This window comes from Sphaerodactylus townsendi, linkage group LG05, assembly GCF_021028975.2.
Source record: "Sphaerodactylus townsendi isolate TG3544 linkage group LG05, MPM_Stown_v2.3, whole genome shotgun sequence".
Classification (NCBI taxonomy): Eukaryota; Metazoa; Chordata; class Lepidosauria; order Squamata; family Sphaerodactylidae; genus Sphaerodactylus; species Sphaerodactylus townsendi.
In genome coordinates this window covers 67778754-67789925 of record NC_059429.1, presented here as the reverse complement: position 1 = coordinate 67789925, position 11172 = coordinate 67778754, and the positions used below count along the sequence as shown (strand labels likewise).

General features: G+C 49.0%; 1 protein-coding gene across 2 annotated transcripts; it reads left to right on the top strand.

Moving 5' to 3' along the window:
• Nucleotides 1-1081: 1081 nt before the first annotated feature.
• CDKN2C (cyclin dependent kinase inhibitor 2C) lies at nucleotides 1082-7914 on the top strand. Of its 2 annotated transcripts, none has more exons than XM_048498946.1 (2): nucleotides 1082-1718; nucleotides 6694-7914. In XM_048498946.1, exons 1-2 carry the CDS (start codon nucleotides 1671-1673, stop codon nucleotides 7078-7080), a joined length of 435 nt encoding a protein of 144 aa, XP_048354903.1. In that variant the 5' UTR covers nucleotides 1082-1670; the 3' UTR covers nucleotides 7081-7914. The 2 variants fall into 2 exon arrangements, with proteins under 2 accessions (XP_048354903.1, XP_048354902.1); XM_048498945.1 differs by lacking the exon at nucleotides 1082-1718 and adding an exon at nucleotides 2006-2264.
• The last annotated feature ends 3258 nt before the right edge of the window (nucleotides 7915-11172 follow it).

Below are 11172 nucleotides of genomic sequence, written 5' to 3'. Positions count from 1 at the left end.
ACTGGAAATTCTGAAGCAATTTACCATTCAGATATATATTTGGCATTTCAGATTGGATTCTATACCCTGTGCATGTATGTGTTTCAAAAAGCAGATTCCCTCTTGTTTCTTCTGTCCTTTACTATACAAGGGCACCTCTCTGTGTCCCCCTCCCCTTGGTACTATGTGGTCATGTTATGACAGTGTTGTTTTATATTTTCACCAAGGTGCTGTAGTCACAAAGAATGGAAAGCAAAGGTTTCTAGTTGCTACAATCTGACATTGACCTTACAGCATGACCTTGTCTAGACCGTCTCCTTAGTAACTAGGGACCCAGCCAGAGAAAACCTGCAGACTGCCTTCTTCAGCTACCTTTCTACTGGTCTGGTGTCATCTCCATCTTGGGATGGGGGAGCTGCTGCGAGCTGTGAACAATTTCGCTACAGAGAAGATTGTGGTGCGGAGGGCCCAGGCGCTACACGTAGCCTGAGTATTTGACCCGCCTTTCCGCCATGCTGCGTAACTTTTAAAAGAGAGGGAGTAAAAACATGCGTCCCCTTGAGATGTATCAAAGGGCAGGGGTTCCTAAAGGAAGTCTCGGTCAAGCAAAGAATTGATTGCTGCTGGTTTATTTGAGAAGAGACCCGCATGAATGATGTAGAAAAGAAGCAAGCATTGACCCATGTGGCGGGAGTGTTGGGGGGAGAAGGAAGCGTGGTCAGAATTCACTGGTGTCCCTGTGGCACACCTCGGAATGCCCCCCCCCCCCCGCTCCGATTTCACTCCCTCTCTCAGCGGCTAGCGAAAGCGCCGGTCTCTCTGGGGCGAGGGACAGGAAGGCCTATCACTCCGCAAAGAGCGGTTGCGGGGCCTGAGCTGAGCGCCCGCCCATCAGAACCAAGGCAAAGGGGAGGCGCGCTGGCTTGAACTCGCCCTCCCACCCAGGCCTTCCTGCTTTTGCCGGCAACTCAGTGGCGCCTCCTTAAATCTCTGCCGTTAAAATGTGGGCGGGTGTTTCAAGTCAAAGAGCGCTCAAATGTTTTTCCTTTTCAAAAAAAGCTGATGAGGGTTAAGGGCGGGGGGAGAGGGAGAAGGGGCAGCAGCAGGAACCGGCTTTCTCGACTGCAGCCAGCAAAAATCCGGCAAGACACCGCGCACCAGTCACCAGCTCCAGCAGACCGGCTGACCCGAGCTAGGCTGCAGCCGAGCAAAGAGGGCGGTCCCGGCAGGCAGTTTACAGACAACTGCCTCTGCCCACTTGCCGCCTTCTGGCTGGGCAGGGACGGCGCCAGCCCGCTGTCAAAGAGCGCCCCGTCCGCGCGCTCTGCGGCGGAAGAGGGACCGGGGCCAGGCAACAACCCATGAGGCGCTCCAGAAACAGCAGCTTCTGCTGCGGCCACCGGGCAACCCTCGCTTTGCAGGGATCAGCAGTACTTCAGCTATGCCGTGCCCGGGTTGGCCACCGCGCTCAGTCAGTCGGCAGCGAGCTTGCCAAGGTGGGATCCTCCGAGCGCCCGTCGTCGCCCCTGGCCCTGGGCTCCTGCGCTCCCACCAAGTCACCAGGGGAGCCGGGCAGCTGATCTGCGACCGGCTACTGTTAACCCTCTAGTTGCTGCTGCTGCATTTGGAATCATGGCAGCTCTGGAGGAGGGGGGCCGGCCGCCTCCCTTCGACATTCTCGATGAAAGCTGATGCAGAAGAAAGCGGGTCTTGGATCTCGGAAAGAACTGGAAAGAACGGTGGGTTCTTGCTTCCCTTCCTTCACCTCCACCCCCCCACCCCCGTTCTTCGGTTTCTCTGTTTCTAGCTACTCCTTTCAGTTAGGCTTCTGGGTGCACGGCGTACGAGATCCAGTGTGCGTATTCCTTTCCCTCGCCCTGGCCAAGGTCCTCGGGAGACGGTTGTGCGTGTTAGAGGTGCAGAGATCTGCCTTTCCAGTGGAGCTCCAGCAGTATGAATCACGTGTGAATCAAGGGGCGGGCTTTTGGCAAGGAGTTTTTTTACGAGTATTTACTACAAGGTCTACTCCAGAAGATTAACATCCGCGCTCCTTCTGTCAGTTTCCGATGCCATGCCCGGCTAACATAATACTAATCCTAATAAAATATACCCGCCCGAGTCATCTGCTCGCTGCCGATCGACCCTCGCCCCAAGGAATGGCCGAATCTGGTGCGAATGAGTTGGCGTCCGCAGCTGCCAGAGGGGACCTAGTGCAAGTTACTAATTTGTTGGAAAGGACTGTAAACGTCAATGCGCGAAATGGATTTGGGAGAACTGCGCTGCAGGTTGGTATCCAGGCAGAGAGAGGCAATCTTTCGCCGCTAGGTGAACTGGTTTGACGGGGGCGAGGACCGTTTTTAACCGGGAAGGGGAAAAATCAGCATTTTTTAAAAAGCTAGTTGGTTGCCATATTTTATAACTTCAGCGTCTCCAACTCTCTGAAATGACGTCCTCTAAGTAAAACTGGTCAGTAGGGGTTTTTTTTTTCCAAAGAGGCGATTCCTTCTCATTATTAACTTGTCTGCAGGTTAATTCGATTTTTTTTAAAAAAACAACCTTTTGTGGGGGAGGGAAGCAAGTGGTGAAGGGAGAGCCAAAAGAAACCATCCGGGCTAGGTCGTGTTTCAGGGCAGGTCGGTAAACACCTCATTCTTAGTCTCTGAAAATCCGTTTATATTTTTTCCCGTTTCTAAAATCAGGGGTCCTCCCCGCCCCATGAGTCCTTGGGGCGGTGGTTGCTGCCCCTCAGTGCCAAGCAACTCCCTCTACATTGGGGACTCGGTCCCTAAGATGTATATTAAAATTTAGGCATGTGAATCTGATTAAAAAGATGAGAGCCTTTCCCATTCTTCTTTTTTTAAATAAGGTTGCAAGATTGTTTAAAGATAAGGATTTCCTTGCCGAAGGTATAACATTGTGTACACTCGTTTCCAGTGTTTAGATTTACAGGCGGCAGCTGGAGTTCTTCCAGCACCTAAAATTCTGGACCCGCTGAAAGATGTTTTCTTTTGAGAACCTTGTATAACGGTGCTGAAAGTGTTACAATGCAAGAAAACAATGCAGGACAAGACATGTAGAATGTAGGTGAAAGCTAGCCACCGGGTGAGGCAGTGGGTCAAGTGTTCAATTGGTCGGTTTAATGTCCCTTTGGAAGTGAAAAACAAGATGGAAGGTTCACTTTCTGAAATGTTATTACAGCACACCAGGTTCTTTCTTGGATGATGGTATCAGAGAGAGAGGGGAACATTTTTTATGTTAAAAAGGGGGTCTCAAAAACAGGAACTATTGCTTCCATCCTATATGGTGCTCCCTTCCTTCAGATCAATAATCTTCTTTCCCTGACTAATAGGGAATGTAAGGCTGAGAGAACTTTTGTGTAAGGAAGTGCTACATGGGTGTATGAAGCTCAGGGAGACTAGACATCATTTTAAAAAGGAGGAAAGGTGTCACCATATTTTCCACTCCAAAATGGGGTTTCAGTTCTAAATAGCATTATTTAGGGGGTTGTTTGTCCCCTATGACAAAATACAAGGGATACATTTCCTAGGAAGAGGGTCAGCACCCACCACCCTTGGGCACAGGTATCTCTTTTCCAGCACCCATTTTTAATTGCAGCCTAATCATAACCTGTTTAAGGAGTCTCAGCACAATCACCCCAAACACACACCCACTCTACACATCTCATCTCTCAAAAAAACAAAAGGAGTCAGAAGGCTGACTGCTAATTTTCAGTATGTCTAATCCAAACAGATCTGGTGAGTGGATGACAGAAATTGAGAAAGTTTATAGTCAGCACAGTCTCCAATATTGCTTACCCTTTATTATACTGAAGAAAGTGAAAACATACCTTAGCTTCAGTCACTAAAAGTACTTTGCTGTTATTGTCTCTGTTTCTGGACTTTACATTCTTCCCTTGTTTTTCAATCAGGTGTTTACAGCAGGCCTTCTATTGAGATCTGGTCAGCAATATGAGGCTTACCCTTCTAGGCCCTTTCTTGGCTTCCCTTCTGTGTTGAAACTTATTCAGCACCTGGGAAACTTTTAAATTCCGCTGATCAGATTTTGCTATTATGCACCTTTTGCCTCATTTACTGCAAAAGAAGCCCCACCTTCAAATTCTTTTCCTTGGTCACCCAAAATTATAAAATTATAAGAGTGTAGAGGGAATATTGAGTGGGAACTAACATGCCTAAGACTTATATATTGGTTCTGTTGCAATGCAGATTGTGTCATTAATTTGTTTACTACAGAGAGAGAGAAAGAGATGTACAACAGCAGCTATCCCTCGCTATCCTCATCCCAGTTGGTGCCATTTTGGATGTGCTGCTGTATATTCCAGCCATTACATTTCTCTCCTCCAGCTTTAAGGTCCCTTATTTTTATAGCTCTGTCCTGTTTTGTTTACTGTAACTATTCTCCCTGTTTATGCTGCAGGGTTTTTTTTGCTCCTTTCATTCCATGACACAATTGTATATAACAATTATGCATATTATTTTTCCCCTTCAAGATGGGTGGGTAGAAATGGCTGAAAATACTGAAAGCAAAAAAGGAACACATCATCCTTCAAAACGGGCTGTTCCAAAAAGCAGAGAACTTGACCGAAATATAACCTTCTCTGTGTGATAGTACAAAAGAACTGATTGCATCTTTTTAAAGCCACAGATTAGAGGATTCAGAAAGTTAAGGGTCTCAGAGCTAGACAGTCCTTTCTCTGTGCTGCCAATATTATACATGGGCTCTGCAACAGTATTATATAGCTGATATCAAACTACTTTTGTCCTTAACCAGAAAACAGAAGTAATGCCACTACATTTTAAGAGGTAGGCTTTTTAATGATACTCACTGAGTATTTAACACTGAAGAAAGAACAGTTAGGAATGCCTGTAGCTTAAAAAACCCTTTCAGCTGCACTTCAGCATGGTTCTCTGCGCCCCCCCCCCCCTCCCAGCCAGAGTGTGTAGTGATACAATCTCAAAAATACTGGGCAAGATTAGAAATGCAATCCTGTGTAAGTTTGCTTAGAAATAAGTCCTGTAGAATTTGGGGATACATATTTGAAGATAGACATGTTTGGGATCCTAGGATGAGGTTGTGCATATTTGAAAGTTGCAGTAGGATTTTCTTCTAATTAAAAACAATGCCTAGGATTGGACTATAAAAACATGTATGGGGGAGAACACACAGTATTCACAACAACCTCAAGGTATAGTGGAACTTTTATTTGAGACAAGGATTATTCTGTTTTAATGGAACCTGCAATGCTACCCCTCTGAAATGGAGAAGGTTGCCACATATGTGCATCTTACAATTTAAATGCTACCTTTTTAAAGAACACAGTGCAGACATAATTGGGTTGTATTATAGTTCCTTGGAAGTGCACAAACAACTGATAAGTGTCAGTTTCCACCCCTCTAATGGAACTGAGGCATACTTACTGGAGTTTTCTCACTTTGGCCATGCAGCCTGACAGAATCCCGTTTTGTTTGTCAAATTTTGTTTGCTGATTTGACCAAACTGGTTGGTTTTCCCCTGAAGAGGGTCCTAGAGGTTTGAGTGCTTCCATTTCTACCAACAAGTCAGTGGGTAGAAATTCCATCTAGCTGGGGATGTTATCCATTTCTGCATTTTTATAATGGCATTGGAGGGATTAAAGAGCGGGAGCAGTTTTAAGATTTAGAGGACTCCAACACTGAAATAAAATATTTTATGGATCAGCTTGTTCCCATATGTATGATATGGAAGTAATATCTAGATGGATGATTGTACTGTATTCCGTTTACTTTCCAAGGATGAAAATCTTGCTGAAGAAACCAGGTGATTTCTAGGAGATGTTTGCTTGGAGGCAAACCCCACAGTTTCTTGGGGCTGGCTGGCTTCCAAGGGAATGGCATCAAACTGCAGTAGGCTTCTAAGGACAGTGCCATGTCGCACTGAAATCGGTGGGTCTGATCTCCAAGCAAATGTGGCTAGGACTGTAATGCTATCCATGGAGTCGGAAAGCACGTCCAAGCCCCTTGAGCTGGAAGAAGACCCTCCTTGGAATCAAGCGATTGGGGGTTATTCTGGCGCGCCAGGATGGTTGCGTCTCCCGAGTCAGTTCCTCCCTCTCCGAGCAGTGGGGCTCGTGCCCCTCCACTCGCCTAGCCACAGCGCCGGACCGCGAGGGCGACTGCTCTGGCGCCTCCGCATCGCCCCTCTTGCCCCGCACTGGCAGATGATTTCGGCGCCCTCGGGTCTCCCGGCCTGCGAACTGAGGGCTCTGAATTGTGCCTGTTATCCGGCGGCGAAGAGGAAGAGGGGGCGAGAGAGGGATGCCCTGTGATTGATGGGGATGGGGCGGTGCGGGAAAGCAGGAAAGGTACGCAGCGCACGTCTGCCTTGCAAGGGCGTCCCAAAAAGACTCACCCTTTGACCGCAGAGCGGCCGGCAACACAAGCGGCCCTGGGTCGGTTGACGCTCCAGACGTCCGAATTCAGACCGGCCAAGGACGGGGGAGGTTAGTCCACTTTTCCCCGCCCAGAGCCCTTAAGATAGGCCCGGCCGTTCAGCCCAATGACAGGAAAATCAACCTGGCCAGGTTTCTACCGGCCTGCGTTGTCCCCAGTCCAAATCAATACAAGGAGTTGTGCAAGGGAGCGACCTTGAGGAAACACGCGGGTACCGTGTGAATCCAACTGAGCGTGTTTGTGTCTTCCTCCCCCTCCTCCCCCCTAGGTGATGAAGCTGGGGAACCCAGAGATCGCCAAGCGCTTGCTGGAGAAAGGCGCCGACCCCAACCTGAAAGACAGCGCCGGCTTCGCAGTCCTGCACGACGCTGCTCGCGCCGGCTTCCTGGACACCCTGCAGACTTTGCTGGACTCTCAGGCCGACGTGAACGTGGAGGACAACGAGGGCAACCTGCCGCTGCACTTGGCCGCCCAGGAGGGCCACCTGCCCGTCGTGGCCTTCCTGCTGCAGCACCCGGCCAGCAAGGTGGACCACCGCAACAAGAAGGGAGCCAACGCCTACGACGTGGCCAAGCTCTACAGGCGCGATGCCGTGGCCCGGCTGCTGGAGGGCCCCTGCGGGCCAAGGGCCGCCGGAGCCCCCAGCGGAGACTAGACAAAAACCCCTGGCCCGCTGGGGGACTTGGACATGAACGCTCTGTAGAACACCCCAGCCCTGCTCCACCACAGACTGTCCGTGCTTGCTTTTTTCAATCAAAACGCACCTACACAATGGCAGCCAAGGGGTGGGCTCTTTTTTTGAACGGACAATTCTTTGGGGGGGGGGGATATGCCCTAGAAGGGGGACCCAGCCTGCTGCTGGCTTTTCTTCTTTCCCTGCCCTTTCCCTCTCCTTGCTCATCCCTCCCTCTCTTGAAAGGAGCTGTTTCTGAACCTCCTGAGGTGGGTGGGTGACATCTTTTTAAAGAGATCGATTTCCCCCCTCTCCTGAAAAATTAGCTTGATTAATAGTATAATATGAAAAATGACATGAAGGAGTGAAAAATGATGTGAAAGGGCTTTGTGCCCCAGGGTGGGGAGAAAAAAAACCTTATGGATGTGAAAAGAGTTATGTGAATAGGTAGCTAAGCAGTAGCACTAACAGCAGTTTTAGCTCCTGGCAGGTTTTGTTAGAGCTGGCATGCTGGGAAACTGCTTTGAACTACTGTTGTGTAGAAATCTGTGAGAATTCCTTCTATGTAATTTTTTTTAAGGACACATGTTTAATTGATGGGGGGCGGGGACAGGCAAATTATTTGTTTTAATGCTGGCATTTAGAAATAGTTGCTTTTCACAGACTTGGTTGTAAAGATCAATCTGTCCTGTTTCCAAATGTTAGGAGATCCTGAATGAACAACAACAGAAAGTGTCCTCCTCTAGCTTTTCACAAAACAATATTAGTTGCACAAATACACCAGTTTGGAATAAAGACAGAGAATTACTGGCAAGATTACATTTACTGTCTCAAATGCCTTAAGATCCTTCTCAGAAGGGCTTGTTAGATAAAGTTGCCAGTCTTGCACAGCTCTTCCATTTGTTTCAGCTGAACTGCTCCAGAGTAAGAATTTCCTGTTAAGATTTGAGAAGTTCAGCAAATGCTTGTTTTGCAGGATCATAGTGCAAAAGACCAATGAAATGCCTCAATGTAGTTGTTTTACATAATATACTAAAAACATATATTTTAAAAGCAAAAATGTTAATGAAAATGGAACTGCTTTAGTTCTTCTGTATTCAGTTTTAAGCTCTCTGAAGGGAAGAAAGGGGTTAAAATGTTATTTGCATGGAAATCAGCTAGCTGTGCAAGTGGTTGCAACCGTTTTCTGGATTAAACCCCTCTATTAGTTGCCAAATGAGCGCATTTCCCCCTTCACAGATAATGTCTTCAAGGAACATGTCAAGGGTGGGATGTGTAGTCATGTAGCAAATCCGCACACTGAAGGACTGCAAAAATTGAACCATGCGGATGTCAAAGAAATCTGAATTGTTCCAGGTATGTAGACAGCCTGCAAAGTTGCGGCTCTTTGTCCAATTCGGGTTGAAAGAAGGACTGGTGAGCTCGGCTGCAAGTAGCTATTCGATTGGTATCCGGAGCCGTTCCTCTGCCCCCCCCCCCCCCCCCCGCGCGCCTCTTAAGAAACGAGCGTTCTTGCAGGCATCTTTCTTCAGCGTTACATTGCATGTCTTTTCTGGACTGGGTAAGATTCTCCACTGAACTGAGGCTCGAGAAGGGTCAGTAAATAAAACAGCGAGTTTCCCTGCTAATAAAAACAGCGACTTTTACCGTAAGGCAGAGTTTAACCCATACATATCCTTTAAAGGAAGGTTGCGTCCTAGTAAAACTAGATACAAGGCACGATACAAAGCTAATTACAAAAAAACCCTCTTGAATCTACATTAGAAAATACTGTTCTGCATTTTTTGAGCGTTTGAAATTTTTTATGAGTAATAACTGATCGATTCATGCATATCGAAGAGTTCTGAAGAAACTACCTATATCCCGCTTCTGTGCCAACACTGGCCGGCCGGTAGCCGGGGAAAGGGTTGGGGGATCCAAAGAAACAACTGAAATCCAGAGAGTCCAATTGCGGCGTTTTCAGATTATTCATCCCGAAGAAATCATGTGGCTTCAGACACGGCTATAGCTGGTTCTCTGGCCGGGAGGTCAACAGGAACAGTCATATTGAGCCCCGTGAAGAAGGTCCGAGCTTTCAGCCGCGTCTTCACGAAAGAAGTGCCCTGTCAAAGTGGCGCCAGACTGCAGGTCCAACAGAGCTCTGCGAGGGGTCAGGATCTCGGTCGCAGACGCAGCAAGCCGCCGGCTCAGCTGACAACTCTGCGGCTCCTCCTCGGTTCATTGGTAGGAACTTCCCGGGAATTTCTTTTCGGTCGGGTCTTGATCACGTGGCTTCAGAAGTCCGTGGCATTCAGGGGTCGTGGGTGGAAAAGTTCTCCCGAAATCGAGCTGATTTTTCTTCCAAGTGAAAACGCTGCTCGGGAGTCCCAAGTTTTCACTTGGAAGAAAAACCGCCTCGCTTTCAGGGGAGCTTCTCCAGTCCACCCCTGAGTGCCCCGACGTCCTCCCGCTCGCTGGGGCGCGGGAGCTACGAGCGCGGCCAGGAGGCACCAAGCTGTGGCGGGAGGCGAGCGGTCCCTGACAGGTGTCCCTGCGAGGAAAGGCACCGCGGCCCTCCCCCTGCGGCCTGGCTGCGTCTTTCTCGCCCCTGCCGCTCTGGTTGGGCTCGCCGGTCAAGCGGGAGGACCCCGAAGCACCCCGCCCCCCAATGCCAGGAGCAACCCAGCCGGCCGCGCACCGCTACGGGGGAAGCTCAAAATGTCGGCGCCTCCACCGGCCGCTTCCCTCCTGCAGCGGCCTCTGGCCAAAAAGGCGCTGCTGCCGCCCAAGCCCACCACTCACCCCGCCGCACCCCTCGTCACCGGCGGCCCAGGGCAGGGCAGGGGTGGCTTCAGGGCCGTTGGGCGCCCCCCTCCCCTCCACGATCTCTTTCCCTCCCCTCTTCCTGTCCAAACATTTTGAAATTTCCGCGCCTTCTCCAACAGTCTGATGCGGTTCCTTCGGTTGCCTCTTCCAGCTCGGCCGCCCTTTGGCTCGACGCTCCCGACCTCCCTCGACCCTTCCTCCCCGTGCAGCCGGAGCGAACCCCCCAAGGGAGGGACCGCTGGTGGCCTCCTGGGCAGGCTTCATCCACCTGGACCCGGGCAGGTCGTCTCCTTCGCCACCTCAACTCCCACCCGCCGGCGGGATGGTGAAGTTTTCCCGGATTTCGGTTTGGTTTTGTTCTGCACTGCAGCCGAAGATGCCAGAAACTCCCGAGAAGAAACTCTCCCCGTCCGTGCGTCGATAGTTTTCCTTCAGCCAGAGGATGCCGGAGAGGGAAAGGCGGCCTGCATTTGTGCCCTTTTGGGAAACTGCGCCTCGGGCTGCTACTCTGCCTCCCGGGAAAGCCAACTGTCAGAGAGAGGCAATTTGGCCCGGAAGAAGGAAGCAGAGTTGTCCCCAGGCTCCTAGCAAGTGAGAGATCTTACTAATTTCTTTATTTACCTTGCTGGATTTTTTTTTTCAGGTTGCCCTCTTTTATGCGTCATACTTTATGTGCAATCAAAGGAGATAAAACTCCTCCTAAATGGGAATATTAGGTAGGATTGCCAGTTCTGCTCCTACTATCAGCTGCATCCTAATGAAAAGAGAATCCTATACCTTTGCAAGATAACAAAGATAACAAAGGATAACAAAGTCACATCTGGAAAGCTGAAAGGAAAGGAGGATAGAAAGAGGGGCAACTTTGCAAACTGTTTATTAAGCAATTTTAAAGGAGGCTCTCCTGTTTTGCAGTTTGAGTTATCAGAAGGCATAAAATGTTGGGGTGCTCAGCTGGATTCTCTTAGATCATCTTGAGACTCCATGTCTGCATCATAATTTTTAAAACTGCAGACAGAAGGAATAAACCCAGAATATCATTAAGTACACAGTGGATAAAAATAAAATCTATATGGGTCAAGATGAACCAGATGGTTGCTGCCAATTTGCCATATGAAGAAATAGAAGTTATACTTCTATCTTTGATATAATCATCCCATCTTATTTTTAGAGAGGCTACCCTGAAGACATATAGCACCTTAGCATTTTAAGCCCATGTTAGGTGTGACCTATGAAGAAAATATTCAGTCCACAACAATAAATGTAGCCCAT